The following is a 19,570-nucleotide window of genomic DNA, read 5'->3' as shown; positions in this document are numbered from 1 at the left end:
CCTTCTCTGGTTTAAAGGCTGACATTTTTTTCAGGCTTTTAACTTTTCCTAATATGTACTATGACATGTTAGCTAATAAAAGGTTTGACAACATTCTAAGACTTCAAATGGAGCACAGTGTGCACTATCCATCAAGGAATTCTCATTAACTACCTGAAACCCAAGAAACATTTCTGGTAAAATTAACATCTTTATCGTAGGAACACTTCTGAGAATAACTAGAAACCCATTATTTATTGACCACAGAAAAAATCTTTAACAAAGCTTCAAGGGAAGATCTAGATTCAGAAGAGGTTGGAAGATGTCCTTCTCTCAGCTCCAGTCCTGCTTCCCCTTGCATCCTCACCTTCTCTTCTATTTCCTATCCTTAGTCTTCTTTCCCTTTCTTCTAACCCCCAGCCTTGGTGCTCTCTTTCAAATTTGTGTTTGTGGAAGCCTCTCAAGAACACACTTTCCTGTAGCTAATTTCTTCTATCTCCCCTAAAAACATATAAACACATATATGAGTCAATATCCTTTAACCTTCCCTTAGATGATCTCTTTTAATCTTCTCCACCAGTCAATCTCTTTTCTCATAGTTATACATTTTCATGAGAGAAAAATAGTTGTTTATCTATTATAGTTAGTTGGCACAAGAGGCTACAGTACCAGTGGTAGTCACAAGATGTCAGTGTCTTCTAGTATACTAATAAGATAATGACACCTTGTGGCCACTACTGATACTGCAGCCTTTCATATTTATAAAATCACCAAACTGAGTCTTAATAGTCTTAATACAGTGAGTTGAGATGAGGGAGCAAGAAACATACTACTATTTGCACATTCTTCAGAATTGCCGTCAATGCTCACTGACCACTAGTTGCTGAAACAAACTTTTAACCACTCCTTAATCTATTTGGTACTGCTGCTCATTGAAAGCTTGTCAGCCTATTCCCAGCGGCTGCTCTTACAGCTGGCTAGGTTTGTGACTGATATAAAACAGAGTAAAGGAAACAGAAACCCCAGGTAAAGTCCAACAAAGAAAAAACTAATGGGGAGTGGGATAGAACACGTCAACCCAAGGTTGACGTGTTCTATCCCACTTCCCACTAGTTCTTTCTTTGTTAGATTTGTGGCTGAAAATTCACCTACATTTAGCTAGACAAATTTATTGACTTAAGTTGGCTATTAGTGCAATCAGAGCTGTCTTCTTAGAGCTGAAAATTCTCTTCAGCATGAAATTACATTTGGATTACAGCAAGACACTTTATTGAGTAAGCTTTAGTAGCTTGTCTTTATGTTTGCACATCCTCTTCCCTGTGCACGCTAAACATTTTCTTTTCTTTGAAATGAGGAAATAATACCATATATGCTTTGCGGCATGACTCTTAAAAACCACAGTTGCTCTTCCTTCTATGCATTTCCTGTATTGAAACAGGTAGCATAGCAAAATGAGTCAAACTTTCAAACCATTGCTTTCGGTTTTTCCTTTGAGCATCAAGGGCTCGGAGGATTAATGAAGCGTTTTGTTCTCTCAAGGGGACCAGGTGCCACTCTGTTTTTTATCGAGCTTCTGATGCCTATGGTGAGTGACACCTGATTCTTTCTATGGTTAATGGTTATTCTAATTAACTTTATTTCTCCTATGACTATGGTTACCATATGGCTCCAGAAAATGGAGGATGCAATTTAGACTTGCTCTCAATGGAAATAAAACCCGGATGTCTCCATCTGTCCTCCTTTTTCTGGAGTCAAATGGTAACCCTACCTATGAGGTCAAGGAAATATTGTCGAAAAGGGGAAAAAAATTGTCGCTGAACGATGAAACTTCTTAAAACTGCTTGTGCAACATACCTGGAGACTAGACGCTTACTCACAGCAGAGTAAAGGAAGACGAACTCACACCCAGTCCTTTAGAACATATACGTTGATGTATTAAATGTGGGACCCTAAGGTTTTATATAATTGCTGTTGATACGACTCTGTGTCTCTGTCCTGTTTTTAATGGACGTGAATTTTAATTGTAAAGTGCCTTGATTTACGCTGCAACAAAGATGGTTAATCAATGGTTGGAGTGGTTTTAGGGAACAGGGTCACTGTGGTCTGTGGAATAATTGCTTCACTGAGGGCTTCCTCTACAAAGCTGCGCTAGCGGGTTTAACGCGCGTGACTTTTCATCACATGCTAACCCCCGCGCTGGCCGAAAAACTACCGCCTGCTCAAGAGGAGGCGGTAGCGGCTAGCGCGTCCGGCGGTTTAGCGTGCGGTATTACGCGCGTTAAACCGCTAACGCGCCTTCGTAAAAGGAGCCCAGAGTTTATCTCAAATGCATTTTCTTACACTGATGGAACTTCGAACATTTCCTGATAAATTTGTCTGAATCTTATTATTCTGATGTAATTTGGGAAGCTTTTGTGAGATCGCTGTCTGTATACAGACTCTTCCTTTGTAAACCACATCGAACTACTTGTGGTATTGCGGTATCTAATATAATAAAACGGTAAGCCGCGCATGCGCACTTCCTATGTGTGCGTCCGTTTTCCGTGAGCTGTAGCTAGGAAGTGCGCTTGCGCGGCTTACGGTCTGGCACTTCCCCGTTCTCGAGGCGAAATGAACCGTCACACAGGGAGTGAACGCCGGGTCCTGTGGCACATCTGGATTGTCAGCAGTCCTGCCTTCGGTCCTGTCCCTGTTAAAACGGCTGCCAATAACAAAGTCAGATGCCATGGGTTCTTCCCTTTTGCAAAATTACTAAAGGCTCTGCCGGTCTCGATCCTGCCCATCTCTGAAGTTACTTCCTGATTTTGAGGGGCGGGATCGAGACCGGCAGAGCCTATAGCGATTTAGCAAGAGGGAAAGACCCCGTGATGTCTGGCTTCGTTATTGCCAGCCGGTTTAGTGGGACCGACACAGGACCGAACTCCCCCTCCTTCCAGCGGCCGCCAAACAATGTCTTCCTCCCTGCCATGATCCTCAAGGCCTGGACCGCAACACACTCAAAACGAGGCTCCTGCACTCCTGGACCGCAGAGCACACCCGATGCCGCTGCCGACATGGCAGCGGCTGACTCCTGCTTCCGACAGGGCAAAGCGACTGCTGACTCCTGCACGCAACTCCACGAAGGGCCGGCAGCTTGCAATTGGGCCCACAAGCCTTCCTCTGACGTCAATTCTGATGTCAGAGATAAGGTCTGGGCCTGGACCTGGACTTTCTCTCCGATGGGAATTGACATCGGGGCAAGATTTGCTGACCGCTGGTCCTTCTCTTCCTTTCCTGCAATGGTGAGCAAGTCAGAGGGCGGTGAGGGGATGGTGGGGTGGCAACGAGCAGCAACAGAACTCCAGGGGGCGCAGAGGTATATTCGCTCCATAAGACACACACCCTTTTTGGGGGGTGGAAAAAGTGCATCTTATGGAGCAAAAAATATGGTAATTAAATCGGTTAAGTTTTAGTTGTTGAGGACAGGGCACTGCAGTTTTACCATGTGAGGAACATATGGTAGGTGAGAAAAATAGCAGGCAAGGGGTGGTGGTGGACAGCCAAGGAAAAAAAAGAAAGAAAGAAAGACACAAATACAGAAAGCGGCTAAGGACAATGTACAGTATTTAATGTACCTTTGGCAATGTGGGGATTAAGTGCTGAGGCTGTAGCTTTAACCACTGTGCCATTCTAGAAATCAAAATGTAGTCAAGTGAGCTAAGTACAGGACAATCAAGCCATTGTGACATCACTGATGAGGCTGGCTCGTAGGCATTGGTGGAATGAGGCATTATGATGTCACAATACCAGCTCTGGTTATCAGAGGCTGAAACTTTTCACACTATTTATTCAATTTTCTATACTGATCTCCCAGGGGAGCTCAGAATGGTTTACATGAATTTATTCAGGTACTTAAGCATTTTTCCCTGTTTGTCCCGATATGATCCCAATCTATCTAATGTACCTGGAGCAATGGGGCATTAAGCGACTCGCCCAGGGTCACAAAGAAAGCTCCATTCTTAAACTTTGCTATTCCCAATTGGGAAAAATGCTTAGTGCACAGACCCCTAAATCAGTGTGATTTAAACTTTAACCCCCCCCACCCCATCCTTTACATACCTGTAGCACAGTTTATAACGCTGGCTGTGGTAACAGCTCTTATGAGCTTTGGAGCTGTTATCTCCATGGCCTGCACTAAAAAACATGCTTTGGGGATGGGTGTAAATGTGATTCCTCTTATACTTTAGATGTGATTCTCGTTAAAAGATACATGCACTATAGGGTTTGTCCAGAATAACCTAAAATTCGAAAAACTGCAAATTGAAGTTTTTCCCATGAATCTGATTGTGTTTGATCAGAAAATAATTTAAAAAAAATTTTTTAAAGCCCATCCTGGGGTTGCTCAAAGCCACTGATCTCTTAAAGCTCCGTTTTTCTTAAAATTTGCTATTATTTTTGCTTAATGGAGCAAATTCTTGGTATTAAAGCTATAACTTTTATGCTTTCACACTCAGCAATGATATATTGATAAAAAGACATCTTATGCATAAAAATCTAGTAGTGTTTTATTAAATGAACCGTCAATAGCTGCACTTTATTGTGGAAAATATTAGAAATTTAACATACTTTGCTAATAGCTAAACATGTACACTTTGGTGTATAGTTCCCCCTCCGTATTCGAGGTTTCAGCAATCGCGACTTTGATTATTCGTGATTTTTAGCGTGCTGGCTCCTCCCCCCCAAATTACAGTACAGTAGGCATTTTCCAAGCGCAATCCGTCCTCTGGCAGCTTCAGACCGTCAACGTTTCTTGTCTCCTTCCCCAACTTTTTTAAATTTTCTCATATGTTATGCGCGGTTGTATCATATTCTCGATGGTTTTTAACAGAAAACCGCGCATGACATATGAGAAAGTTATTCGGGGTTTTTCTGTATTCGCTGGTCTTGTCATTCCCAATCACCGCGAATACGGAGGGGGAACTGTAATCACCTTCCAATGGCGTTCCAAACACTCAAGCATTCAATGTCTTCTTGAGATAGTCAGGATAAAGCCTGCGATGCTGTCCGACTCCTTGCAACAAGGCCTCATGCTGCTCTGGGACCGTGGCGATGATAGCGGCAAAGTCTGTTATCAGTTTAACACAGGGGTGTCAAGGTCCCTTCTCGAGGGCCGCAATCCAGTTGGGTTTTCAGGATTTCCCCAATGAATATTCATGAGATCTATTTGCATGCACTGCTTTCATTGTATGCTAATAGATCTCATGCATATTCATTGGGGGAAATCCTGAAAACCCAACTGGATTGCGGCCCTCGAGGAGGGAATTTGACACCCCTGGTTTAACACCTCGCTGGCTGTGTCATTATCCACCTATACTGTGTTGACAAACTGTTCAGCAGTATAGAAGTTTGGATCTTCAGACCCACCTGTCCACTGGCTTTGCCAACCATTCATTGGTAATACCAAGAGCATGAAACAAGAAATGTGATTCAGGTCCAACCAAGTCTCCCAGGGACGTGCTTCGGTTGACCTGCTTGAAAACTAGCTTGTCCCAATGAAACTGTTCAAGCACTGGAGTGTTCAAGAACTTTGAAGCCATGTTTAGCTATTACCCACCCCTTTTACAAAACCACAATAATAGTTTTTAGTGCAGGCCAGCACACTGAATGTTCTGCACTGCTCCCGACACTCGTAGAGTTCCTACGAGCGTTGGACGCAACGCAGAGCATTCAGCGTGCCGGCCTGTGCTAAAAACCGCTTTCACGGTTTTGTAAAAGGGGGGTGGGGGGGTTAGTGAAGTATGTTAAATTTCTATTTTCCACAATAAAGTGCAGATATTGAAGGTTAATTTAATAAAATAGTGCTCATTTTTTTTTTGCATAAAATGTCTTTTTATCAATGTAATAGGCCCAAAGAAAAACCTATAAATTGCCAAAATGTGTATTACAAAACCAAAAAAAAAAACCCCAACTGACAACAAAGTTTCAATCTCACTCAAAAGAAACACCGGTGTCTAAATCCAATAATGATATACAGCAGTGGTCTCAAACTCGCGGCCCGCCAGGTACTATTTTAAGGCCCTCGGTATTATAAAGAATGATTCTTTATGGAAAACATGTGCCTTAAGTGTCTGGCGGTCGCGTTCTGGAACATTGCCCGCCTCACTGCTGTAACCTCAAGCAAGCGCTTTCCTGCATCTGTACGCAATTGTCCTCTCCACTCCACCTCACAATCGCGTACAGATGCAGGAAAGCGCTTGCGTGAAGTTACAGCAGCGAGGTGGGCAACGTTCCAGAACATAAGGTAACCGATGGAGGTGGTGCAGCTTGTGCGTGTGTCCAGTGCTGGTGGAGGTGAAAGCTGAAGGCGGTTGCGGACGCGACTGCCAGACACTTAAGGCACAAGTTTTCCCTAATGAATCCTTCTTTATAATACCGAAGGCCTCAAAATAGTTGGTCCAAAATCTTGTCTCTTGCAGTTGATACTTTGATAGTTTTTCACTTTCTGCATGTTGCACTGCTTTCAGCTGTTTATAAATCTTTCCTTAATTGCTTCTGATAATTTCAGATTTCAGATAATCCACATTTTGGATTTGTAGGTACTTATCTCATGCAAAGTTGTCATCACTAATAATAAAACCCTAAGCACGCATGCGCACTCCTACCTGTGTGATCTGTGATCTATAGCTCCGTGGCCGGCAGAATGTTAAAGGGTGCGGCACGTGCGCACGTTCGGAGCTGACATGGGGGACAGAAGGAGGCATCGACGACCAAGCTACTGAGCTAGGGGAGGGAAGGCCGCAACCACTGCCACTCCCTGGTCACACGGCCTTCTCCTCTGCCTCCGCTCTCCCCTCTGGGTCAGAGCACCGTTACAGCTCGCAGGAGCCGCACTCTCTGCCCGCCTGGCGGCGAACCAACACCCCTTACCTCTGAATTTGAGTTGGTTGGGCGGGTCGAGGAAAAGGATTTGTTTATTCGCTGCCATGGTGCTGGAGGCTGGTGGCGCTGCCGCAGAGAGGGGATGGGATGGGGTGGTGTGGGGGGCAGCCAAAGGAAGGGGAGTAGGGCGCAGGCGGAGAATGGGAGGGAGGGAAAGAGACAGATAGACATACAGAGAGCGGCCAAGGAGAGAGAGAGAGAGAGAGACAGACAGACAGCGGCCAACGAGAGAGAGAGAGACAGAAAGACACACAGACAGCGGCCAAGGAGAGAGAGAGAGAGAGAGAGAGAAAGACAGATACACAGACAGCGGCCAAGGAGAGAGAGAGAGAGACAGAAAGACATACAGACAGCGGCCAAGGAGAGAGAGAGAAAGAGACAGAAAGACACACATACAGCGGCCAAGGAGAGAGAGAGACAGACAGAAAGACAGACAGTCAGCGGCCAACGAGAGAGAGAGAAAGAGACAGAAAGACAGACAGACACACAGACAGCAGCCAAAGAGAGAGAGAGAGACAGAAAGACAGACACACACAGAGAGCGATAGAGGGAGACAGAAAGACAGACAGACAGCGGCCAAGGAGAGAGAGACAGAAAGACAGACAGACACACAGACAGTGGTCAAGGAGAGATACAGAAAGAAAGACAGACAGACAGCGGCCAAAGAGAGAGAGAGAGAGAGAGAGACAGAAAGAAAGACAGATAGACACATCTATTTTAGCACCCATTAATGTAACGGGTTTAAAGACTAGTTTCTTTAATATGACATTAACTATTTTTTCTGCGGCCCTCTAAGAACCTACAAATCCATAATATGGCCCTGCAAAAGGGTTTGAGACCACTGATATGCAGACTTCAGTATGGATACACCAAAATGTATCATTTTTGGTTTCTTTACCCCAGGCAGGTAACTCATAGGTGGCTAGCACCAGACCATGTCTAAATAAGTCCTGCCCCATCCATCATTCCATCTTATTTATTATTTCAAATCTTTTAAATATTGAAGATAAAATATCTCTTGAAAAAGACACACAGTGTAATTAATTTTCAGTGAGTGAGAAAGAAGTACAATTAAATGTCATAATAAATCCCCAAACGATCCTGGTGTAGAAAAACCATCAAAGTACATGTCATCAAAATGTTGTGATCCTAAAAATGATCCAACTTATCTGAGTCACCACCCGCCAGAGCTCCGTTTCGATTCCTTCATCAGGCGCAGAGACAAATCAGTCCTGCCATGCGAAGTAGACCAAAAAAATAATCCTCCTCCTTATGCTTTTGGACTTGGCAATCAGACCCAATGGTACATCCAGAATTTCACTCAATCAGTACTGAACTGGATGAACTTATTTTTTGGTCTACTGGTGGGAGCAACAGGTTATAGTATTTGTTCGCGTTTGCAAAGATTTAAAGAGGTATGGGGGGAGGGGCGCGGAAGGGAGGGCACGAGCATGGCATGGGGGGGCAGAGAGGTGCCGGCACCCCAACAAGACACCCGGGGCAGTCCACCCACTACCCATCCTTACTATGTCACTGAGGCTGGGTGTGTCCGAAGGAGTGTGCTGAGACCGCTGCCCTTGAACATGAGACGCTCTCTGTGCTAAGAAACAAACAATGATGGGACTTGTTCTGTAGCAAGGCGGCCATTAAGGGCTTCTTGAAAATGTACTTGAGGGATATATTACAATATACTAAAGTGGATACTCTTGAATTAGACAACCTCTATTACATTCCAAGAGTGTCTCTTCGGGTTCCGGAATGTTGGTTGTGTCTTCCCTCGTGAAGACTGACGTGAAGAACTCATTTAACTTGTCAGCTATCTCTTTTTCCTCTTTTACCACTCCCTTTCTGTCTCCATCATCCAAGGGTCCCACTTCCTCCCTTGCTGGTTGCTTCCCTTAACGTACCTGAAGAATGATTTGAAGTTTGTTGCTTCCCCCACCAGTCTCTCTTCATATTCTCTTTTTGCTTTCCTAACCACTTGGTGACACTCCCTTTGGTGTTCTTTGTGCTCCTTTTGGTTGTCCTTTGTTTGGTCCTTTTTCCATTTTTTGAACGATGCTTTCTTGTCACTTATCGCCTTTTTCACTGCATTTGTTATCCACACTGGGTTTTTTTGTTCTATTTTTTTTGCACCCTTTCCTGAACTTGGGGACGCACAGGTTCTGTGCTTCGTGCACAGTGCCCTTGAGTAGGGTCCAGGCTTTTTCTACGGACTCCATCTTCCTTGTGTTGCCATTGAGTTTCTTTCCCACCATTTTCCTCATGGCATCATAATTCCCTTTTTTGAAGTTGAGTGCCGTCGTTGTGGTTCTTTTCACCTTTGATGATCCAGTTTCTAGCCTGCACTGGATCGTGTTGTGATCGCTGTTTCCTAGTGGGGCTAGTACCACCACCTCCTTTGCGGGTCCCCCTAGTCCGTTGAAGATTAAGTCAAGAGTGGCATCTCCCCGTGTCGGTTCCGTGACCAGCTGTTCTCTTTATAATGACAGGAGTAGCCATAAAACTTATCTTGAGGAATATGTTTGGGAACCATTGACTAAGTTCTGTAAGGAATGATAACTGATTTTATTTTATTGACCCTTAAGCATACACATCCAGGGTGGGTGGGAGGAGGGAGGGTTTTGCATTGGAATTTCATTCGGGGAATATATGGATGGTTTCCTGTAGGTATGTACTTTTTCTGATTATTTGGTGGGTGGGTGGAGGGAAATAGTTGTACATTAATGTCTATAAATTTAATGTGCATTTTGTGTAAACTTATGTACATTGAAATTGTTTGTTTGCACTATGGTAGTTTGGAAATTTAATAAAGATTTACAAAAAAAAAAAAAAAATCAATATTACTAGCTCCTCATACTTTCAAATATGTGTCTGAAAGGCAAACAGTTGCTTGCTTTATCTTTAGCTGAACCTTCAGCCGCATCCAGCTGGCTAGGTTTGTGGCTGAAAATTCACCTAAATCTAGCTGGAGAATTTTGTTCAGTTAGACTTATGTTAAAATGCAATCAGAGCTGTCGCCTTAGTGCTAAACTAAACTAAATTAAACCTTAAGTTTATATACCGCATAGAGCTCTGCACGGTTTACAAGAGCTTAATCTAGGAAGGAATAACATATTGGGTTTGGAGGTTGAGTACAGGGGAGAGGAGAGCACTACATTTTTGTGAAAAGCCTAGTTTTCAGGTGCTTACGGAATAGTTGGAAGGAGCCCTGATTCCGTAGTGGGGCAGTAAGATTATTCCAAAGCCCTGTGCTGAAAATTTGTGCTGACCAACTAAATCAACAATCTGGCTTTTTTTTACTGTCTGCTTAAATTCATGAACCCTGTGAATGTGAGGGGAAATTTTCAAAGTCAAATAGAATGCTAGGCATGATAAAGGGGGGAAACATAGAAACATAGAAACTGAGGGCAGAAAAGGGCCACGGCCCATCTAGTCTGCCCACACTAATGACCCACCCCCTAACTTCCTCCATGAAGAGATCCCACATGCCAATCCCATTTTTTCTTAAAATCTGGCACGCTGCTGGCCTCAATTACCTGTAGTGGAAGGCTATTCCAGCGATCAACCACCTTTTCGGTGAAGAAATATTTTCTGGTGTCACCATGAAATTCCCCACCCCTGAGCTTTCAATGGATGCCCTCTTGTTGCCGTGGGACCTTTAAGAAAAAAGATATCTTCTTCCACCTCGATACGGCCCGTGACATATTTGAACGTCTCGATCATGTCCCCCCTCTCTCTGCGTTCCTCGAGTGAGTATAGCTGCAACTTATCCAGCCGTTCCTCATACGGGAGATCCTTGAATCCTGAGACCATCCGGGTGGCCATTCGCTGAACCGACTCAACTCTCAGCACATCTTTGTGGTAATGTGGCCTCCAGAATTGTACACAGTATTCCAGATGGGGTCTCATCATGGATCTGTACAATGGCATTATGACCTCAGGCTTACGGCTGATGAAACTTCTACGGATACAACCTATGATTTTTCTAGCCTTGGATGAAGCTTTCTCCACTTGATTGGCAGTCTTCATGTCTTCACTAATGATCACCCCCAAGTCTCGTTCTGCTACAGTGCTTGCTAGGGTCTCACCATTTAGTGTGTAAGTCCTGAATGGATTTTTGCTGCCAAGGTGCATGACCTTGCATTTTTTGGCATTGAAACTTAGTTGCCAAGTCTTGGACCAATGTTCCAGTAGGAGTAGGACATGTGTCATACTGTTGGGTATTGAGCTTTTGTCAGGCACTGTGCTTTTGTCTGTTGTGCTCTTGCCTACTACATTGCATACTTTGGCGTCATCGGCGAATAACATAATTTTACCTCGAAGCCCCTTAGCCAAGTCTCTTACGAAGATGTTGAATAGGATCAGGCCCAAGACCGAACCCTGCTGCACTCCAATGATCACCTCCCTCTGAAGTCTACCTCTAAGCCAGTCTTTAACCCATGCAGTTAATGTTTCACCTAATCCCATCGAACTCATCTTGCTCAATAACCTGCGGTGTGGGACGCTATCAAATGCTTTGCTGAAGTCCAAGTACATGATGTCGAGGGACTCCCCTATATCCAGCTTCCTTGTCACCCAGTCAAAGAAGCTGATCAGATTGGGTTGGCAGGACCTTCCCTTTGTAAATCCATGTTGATGGGGATCCCGTAGATTCTCCTCTTTCAGAATCGTATCCAATTGGCGTTTGATTAGAGTTTCCATAAGTTTGGTCACTATCGATGTGAGACTCACCGTTCTGTAGTTCACAGCCTCCGTCCTGCATCCTTTTTTGTAGAGTGGAATGACGTTAGCCATTTTCCAGTCCAACGGGACTCTTCCTGTACTTAGGGAAAGATTGAAGAGCGCGGATAACGGTTCTGCCAAAACGTCACTTAACTCCCTGAGCACCCTGGGGTGTAGTTTGTCTGGTCCCATAGCTTTGTTCACCTTGAGTTTTTATAGCTCATAGTAGACACTGCTGGGCGTAAACTCGAAATTTCGAAATGGATCTTCCGAGCTTTCCCTTGTCTGCAGCTGAGAGCCGGATCCCGACGCCTCGCAAGTGAAGACTGAGCAGAAGTATTCATTTAAGATTTGGCTTCTACATAGTTCCCGTCGGGTTTCCTAAGGCGTACTATCCCATCTGTGTTTCTGTTTCTGTCACTAATATACCTAAAGAAGGATTTATCGCCCTTCTTGATGTTCTTTGCTAGATTCTCCTCCATTCGGAATTTGGCCTCTCTGACTGCTGTTTTGACTGCTTTTGACTTGGCCAGATAGACTTCCCTGGATTCCTGCTTCCCTGATTGTTTGTAGGAGATGAATGCTCTTTTCTTCTTTTTTATGAGATCTGAGATCTCCGCAGAGAGCTACTGTGGTTTATTGTTTCTTCGCCGTTTACTTACTGATTTTATATAGCGGTTGGTTGCTTCGTGTATGGTTGTTTTCAGAGTTGACCACATTACCTCTACATTATCTGTTTCTGCTTGGTTTTGCAGTGTCTGTTGGACGAAATCTCCCATGCTTTTGAAGTTTGTGTCCTTAAAGTTGGGGACCTTGGTTAATGTGTTTGATTTAGTGAAACCTTTCCTGAGGTTGAATCATACTTTGTTGTGGTCACTGGAGGCCAATGTGTCACCTACCGTCACTTCTGTGATGCTTTCTCCGTTGGTAAGTATCAGGTCCAGTATCGCCTGATCCCTAGTGGGCTCTAATACCATTTGCCTAAGTCTTGCTCCCTTTATAAAGGTTAATAGCCTTCTGCTGCTGCTAGTCGCAGAGGAAAGTTTGTTCCAATCCATATCAGGCATATTGAAGTCTCCTAACAATACTGTGTCCCCACGCAAAGTGATATTCTCTATGTCTTCGATTAATTCTATATCCAGGTCATCCTGTTGTCTTGGAGGTCTGTAAACTATGCCAAGATACAGGCATTTGTCCTTCCCCCTGGCCAAATTCACCCAGAGGGATTCCTCAGAGTACCTGACATCTGCAATTTTGGTAACTTTAATGTCATCTTTAGTGAATAGAGCTACCCCTCCTCCCATTTTGCCCTCTCTGTCTCGACGATGTAAGTTGTAACCCGGTATAGCCATATCCCACCCATGGGAGTCCGTGAACCAGGTCTCGGATATCGCCACCACATCTAGGTCGGCGTTCCTCATTTCCGTCTCTAATTCCAGAATCTTGTTGCCCAAACTGTGGGCATTGACGTCCATAGCCCTCCATACCTTATGTTTGCTATGTCTTTGTGGAGATATTACCGCTTGAGCTAATTTGACTCCTTTAGTACTGTTTGCAATGTGTGTACTTACCCCAGTCTCAGAATTGCAATGTGTACTTACCCCAGACTCAGAATTGCAATGTGTTCTTACCCCAGACTCGGAAATGCAATGTGCACTTACCTCAGACTCAGAAATGGATTGGCAGCTTACCTCACCAGGTTGGTTACTTATGCCAGTACTTGAGTGGGTACCCTCCCCCAACTTACCTAGTTTAAAGCCTTATGAAATAGGCGGGCTAGTCAGTGTCCAAAGACGTTCTTTCCCCTTCTGGTCAGGTGTAGCCCATCTGGTCCCTGTAGTCCTTGCAACGCCTCTCCATGGTTCAGGAACCCGAAGTTCATCTCCTTGCACCATCCGTGCAGCCAGTTGTTTGTCCTCTGGATATGATCTTCCCTGGCTCTTCCCTTGCCCCTTACTGAGAGGATCAAGAAGAAGACCACCTGCGCATCCATCCTCCTCAGTTTCTCACCCAGTGCTCCAAAGTCATCGGAGAAACTAATAATGCTGCTTTATAGAGCGATGGTCAGACCACACTTGGAATACTGCGTCCAACATTGGTCTCCATACCTAAAGAAGGATATAAAACTGCTGGAGAGGGTGCAAGGACGTGCAACAAAGCTAGTGAAAGGTATGGAGAACCTGGATTACGAGGAACAACTTAAGAGACTGGGGTTGTTCTCCCTTGGGAAGAAGAGACTGCGAGGGGATCTGATCAAGACTTTCAAAATACTGAAAGGAATCGACAAAATAGAGCAGGATAAACAGTTATTTACAATGTCCAATGTGACACGGACAAGAGGGCATGGACTGAAGCTGAGGGGGGACAGGTCCAGGACAAATATCAGGAGGTTCTGTTTCACGCAGCGAGTGGTGGACACCTGGAATGCTCTCCCAGAGGAGGTAATTGCAGAATCCACCGTTCTAGGATTTAACGGTAGCTAGATGTACATCTCCTTATGAGTGGCATAGAGTGATACGGGTAAGGGTAAACTAGATGCACATCTCCCTATGAGAAGCATAGCGTGATATGGGGACTAAAACTATGCCAGGGTACACCTGGAGGGGCCTCCGCACGTTCGGATCGCCAGACTTGATAGACCTAGGGTCTGATCCGGAGATGGCAATTCTTATGTTCTTATGTCAACTATGTTGAAAATTGTGTGTATAGGTGGCACATCATCATGGAATACATAGAGGGGCCTTTTCGATATGACGTCCAAATCCGAGTTTGGACGTTTTGTGGCAGAGGCACAAAATTCCAGTAGCGAACGTGACCAGAATCACATCCATCTTTTTGTTTAGAAAATGACCATTTCCTAGATGTGTTTGTCCTCAGTACATCTATCTTTTTGTAATCCGTCTTGAACCGCAAGGTATTGGCGGAATAGAAATCACTAATGTAATGTAATGTAATTTTTTGAAAAAAACCCAAAAACCCACAATACACACACATCCAAAAGAAAAATGCACAAGCCATCGGGATGTAGGAGGGGCCAGCATTTTTAGTAGACTGACCACACTGTCATTCCAGAGCGGTGGGGCACTGCTGTGAACTTCACTTTAAAAGACCTGGGTACACATCTTACCATAACCCCGTTACAGTGTATGGTAAGCCCTCCAAAACCCACCCAAAACCTACTGGACCCACTTGTACACCACACCAATAGCCTTTATGCCTACGGATGTAACCTACATGTTGGTACAATGGGATTTGGGTAGGTTTTGGAAGGCTCACATAAGCTCCCATAAATGAGAGAGGGATATAGACCTGGGTCCCCATCTTTACAGTCCACTGCATCCCCCACTAGTCTACTCCAGAAACCTACTTGCTGCTTTACTAGGACTGGCCATAACATCTGAAGCTATTATAAAGGCAGGCAATGTACTGTTTCATTCACATCTTTGGGGGGTGGGAGGGGGGTCAGTGACCACTGGGGGAGTGTGTGTGTGTGGGGGGGGGGGGCCTCATGCCTTCATCCCTCCAGTGGTCATCTGGTTGGTTTGGGCAACTTTTTGGCACCTATTCATTATTAAAAATAGGTCTAGCCCCAAACAGTTAAATTATGCCTGTACATTTTCTAAAATGATTGATTATTGCAGAAAATTGAACAAATTTTAAGCCTGCCTTAGTCCAGCCCAAACCATGCCTCTAACAACCCCCCCCCCCCTCCTTGAGACTCAGAAGCACTGCAGGAAAAGCAACATAAAAATCCGTCTAGAAAATAGGTTTTGAAAATAGCAAATTGGAAGGATTTGGTGAGAAAAATGTCCATCTGTCCCTTTATGTCAAATTTTGGATGTTTTTCTTTTTTAAAAATGAGCACCTTAATACCTTATAACAATATTAATTTATGCTAAAGTCTATAGAAGTATTCAAATACAGACAATTTGAATTGTATTCTTTTTTTTTTTTTATTTCTTTCAGGCAAAATGACCGTCATTAGGATCACTTTGCTGCTGGTTTTCTTATGCCTTCCACAAGTACTAAGTTATACATTATCTACAATGAAAACATCAATCCTATCTAGCAGTCAAAATACTCTTGATTCTTCCAAAACAGAACTAGATTTCTACACTTCTACAGAAAATAGTCCAACAAAGGCCTATTCCCTTCATAATTCTGGAGATCTAAATGAAGAAATTACAGCTGTTGACTCAACTAGTGCTGTAACTATGATACTCAAGACACCTGTGGGTGACATCTCTACTTGGAAATCTATGATTGAATTTGAAGAAGCCAAGGTCAGCAAAAGGGAAAACATAACCACCACAGAAAACCAAAGAACCACAGTAAAAATTGACCTGGTTGAAGAGGCAACTGCTACAGCTAAAGTATCTTCTGAACTAACCACAGGACATATTGACCTGGTTGAAGAGGCAACTGCTACAGCTAAAGTATCTTCTGAACTAACCACAGGACATATTGACCTGGTTGAAGAGGCAACTGCTACAGCTAAAGTATCTTACGAACCAACCACAGAACATATTGACCTGGTTGAAGAGGCAACTGCTACAGCTAAAGTATCTTACGAACCAACCACAGAATATATTGACCTGGTTGAAGAGGCAACTGCTACACCTAAAGTATCTTACGAACCAACCAGAGAACATATTGACTTGGTTGAAGAGGCAACTGCTCCTGCTAATAGATCTTCTGAACCAACCACAGAAAACCAAGCAACCACAAAACATATTGACCTGGTTGAAAGTGTAACTGCTTCAGCTAATGGATCTTCTAAACTAGCCACCATTTCTTCAGATCAATCTCTAATCACATCCTCTGCATTCAACAACAGCCACATGGGAGAAGTTGACTCGGATATGACATTAGAAACTACTATGATCTACAGGACAGAATCTCCTTCTGAAAAACCCTCCACCTACTCCAGCATGGGGCCGTGCTTGATGGCAATATTTATTCTTGCATTTCTTGCAACTCTGTTCATTGTGTGCACAATTGTTCTTTTTACCAAACTCACCTTTAGAAAGAAAGACCACAGACTGCACCAAGAGAACAGCACAGAGATGATGTGTATCTCTACTCTATTGCAAGACAATGAGCCAGCAGCTGAACAAAGTAAGGTGAAGCCAAAGAGAATGAAGACATTTGGAAGCAATGCTCATGATAGTGATGAAGACAACATGACCCTCAATAGCTTTATGCCAGATCACTGAAATGTTTAAGGTTGGAACTGCATTTGAAGATGTTTTTCTTGGAAGACATTACACCGAACTTTAGAACAGTAACTTATTAAAACTGTAGTAAACCTCATCCATTTGGAGTTAAGTTTCTCCGTCCCGAGGCCACACCATATAAGGTAGTGCTCTGCATCAACAACTACAAACCACATGGAACTGTGGTTGGAAAGATTACTAGTGAAACTGCATTAATCTTGACCCTTCTGTTCTGGTTGGCTGTGCTACCTCCAGGCCAGTGACCAGTTCAAACAAAGTGTTTAGTATGTCATGACACTGTGCAACTATGATTCTTTGCTGCATTAGATGAAAGAAGGTCTGCAAAGACATAACCCTGAGGGTAATTTTTGGTCTGTCACATGAATACTGTACAGTCCTCAGAGGGTTTCTCTGAAATCAGGAGATAGTGCTATGGTAGTCATGTTAGCCCACTTTTAAAGATAATACTGTAAATAGATATAAAACAAAGCAAAGAAAATAAGACTAGCAAACCAGAGAGCACAAGAGTGTATTATCTTTTTTTTTTATTTTTTATTATATATACAGTATTTATAAAGCTTCAATAAACTTCCATCAAATCAAACCCAGAATCCAAAAGTTTGGAGGTATCTGTGATGAAAGCATAGGTGCTGCACTCTCTGGTCTAGATTCGGTAAATGACGCTCAAAAAATGGCACTGGGAAAAAAATAAATACATGCAAGCTGAATATCCAATTAATTAAATTGCAACACCCAAATGATATTCATTCATTTAAACCAATACGGTGCGATGCGCTAGTCTGAGGTACACTGGGAAGAGGCTGGGGTTTCAGAGAGGGGGCAGATGCTAAGCTATTGGAGGAGGAGGAGAAGAGAGGGGAGTGAGGCACTGTTGCTGGGTGGGCCTGAGCCAGGAATGGGTGCCCACTCAGGCCCACCCGTAGCTATGCCACTGCTTCCTCTTCAGTTGCATAGCATTAATTAGTGCAAAAAAAGCACAAAGCCTCATTACGTAAGGACTTGACTTTATTGACCCAACATGAGCCGTGTTTCGGCCTACAAAGCCTGCATCAGGGGTCAGCCAATTAACTAAGGAATCGGAATCAGTCCTTAAGCCAGAGCACAGAAAGCAGTCTCAACGTCCTTTTCTTGCTCTTTGGCTGACCCCTGATGCAGGCGTTTACACTGACACACGGCTCGTGTTGGGTCAATAAAGACGAGTCCTGTTCACCGAGGCCCTTTGTGTGTTTGCTGTAGTCTGTCCCTCTCTGCGCTGCCTGACATTAACTGGGGGGTCAAATACAATATCCGTACTTAAGAAGCCATGACATTTTGGTGAGCACATCGGCATATACACTGCACCTATTTTATAGCAAAAAAAATATGGCCCTTATTCTATAAATGGTACCTAACATGCAACCCTCAATCATCTGCTAAGCACCATTTATAGAATCATGCCTAGCGGTGGCTAAGCAGTCTTAGACGCACTCCATTTATGTCAGGGTTTTCTTGGCCTAAATAAGTGTGCCTAAGTCAAACCACACCCCAAATCCACCCCGAATCTGCTCCAACCACACCTACTTTCAGGTAGACACCTTGTAGATGCCTACCTCACATAAATATTTTCAATTGTTTTAAAATGACTTTTCAGTGACAGTTCTCAATTAACGGCGCCAATTAAGCTTAATCGAATAATTAAGTTAGGTGCCTAGATTGGCTAGACGAACTGATCTAGCTAGGAACTTCAGGCACCATTTATAAAATCTGGGCCTACCTGAGACCTCCATACAAAGCTACACCTGCTCAAAAGGCAGGTATAATTGTGTGTGTGTGTCAGTAAAAAATAGATTTCGGCAAAACCAAGTCACACACAGTAGGCATGGCATACATGCAATTGGAGGACGTCACCCACCCACATGCAATGCTCCTTCTAAACTGTGCGGAAGTCCTCCAACTGCACTACTGCCAGTAGGGAGCGGTGCTTCAATATTGTGCTTCTAATCATTAGGGATAGGCAGGTTCCTTAGACGTCCCTCACTATTGAAAATGTGATACTGAAACAGCACCTTCAGTGCCAGGAATACAGTGGGCGGACTCCCGCGCAGCTTGGAGGGAGCATCGCTCACATGCAGAGTTCCTCCTCTCACACATCTTGGCGCTCAACGGAGAGACTGAAGCACAGGGAGAGAACGGAAATGTTGATTCTGTGGCTCTTGGCACTGCAGTGAATGTGAAGAGACCGAGAAGAAGCAAGGTGGTGGTAAATGTGTGGAGGGCAATGTCTCTGAATCTTAATCCAACAGAAGAGGGGGCAGAACACATCTCAGTAAGCAGCTGAGATCTGAAGACAATTGACTGGGGCCATGAATATTCTTTCTGTGGATTTCTGTGAGTCTGTGGTTGGGGGGTAGGAGGAGAGAGGGCACTGTTCTGAATTTGATTGGTTTAGCAGACAGAGGCTGCTGAACCAATCAATTTCAGATCAGTATTATCAGGGCCTTCAGGGGTACGGATGCAGTTTGACTGGTTGAGCAGGCTGCCTCAAGCAAAAAGTAGAGCTGGGGAATCCCTGAATCCCCTGAAAGCCCTGGCTGCACGTTTCCCGCAGTCCATAGGCAGGTACAGTGCTCCCCCGGTCATTCGCGTTCGGCGATTTGCGGTCCCAGTCATTCGCGGTATTTTCTGACCACGAATGACTGGGCAGGAGAGGGCAGCCGGAGAGGCAGGAGAGA

The 19,570-nt window shown here is 44.2% G+C and overlaps 1 protein-coding gene across 2 annotated transcripts; it reads left to right on the top strand.

Annotated features, from left to right (window-relative positions):
- The first annotated feature begins 1,426 nt into the window (after positions 1-1,426).
- On the top strand, positions 1,427-17,449 carry SELPLG (selectin P ligand). 2 transcript variants are annotated; one of them, XM_033956132.1, is made up of 2 exons: positions 1,427-1,564; positions 15,589-17,449. In XM_033956132.1, exon 2 carries the CDS (start codon positions 15,594-15,596, stop codon positions 16,836-16,838), a length of 1,245 nt encoding a protein of 414 aa, XP_033812023.1. In that variant the 5' UTR covers positions 1,427-1,564; positions 15,589-15,593; the 3' UTR covers positions 16,839-17,449. The 2 variants fall into 2 exon arrangements, with proteins under 2 accessions (XP_033812023.1, XP_033812024.1); XM_033956133.1 differs by lacking the exon at positions 1,427-1,564 and adding an exon at positions 15,296-15,419.
- The last annotated feature ends 2,121 nt before the right edge of the window (positions 17,450-19,570 follow it).

This window comes from Geotrypetes seraphini, chromosome 8, assembly GCF_902459505.1.
Source record: "Geotrypetes seraphini chromosome 8, aGeoSer1.1, whole genome shotgun sequence".
Classification (NCBI taxonomy): Eukaryota; Metazoa; Chordata; class Amphibia; order Gymnophiona; family Dermophiidae; genus Geotrypetes; species Geotrypetes seraphini.
Note: the sequence above shows the minus strand (reverse complement) of the source record. Positions and strands in the feature narration are given on the sequence as shown.

Bases quoted from the DNA above. Each gene is read 5' to 3' on its own strand.
- SELPLG (XM_033956132.1), top strand. From the start codon at position 15,594: ATGACCGTCATTAGGATCACTTTGCTGCTGGTTTTCTTATGCCTTCCA.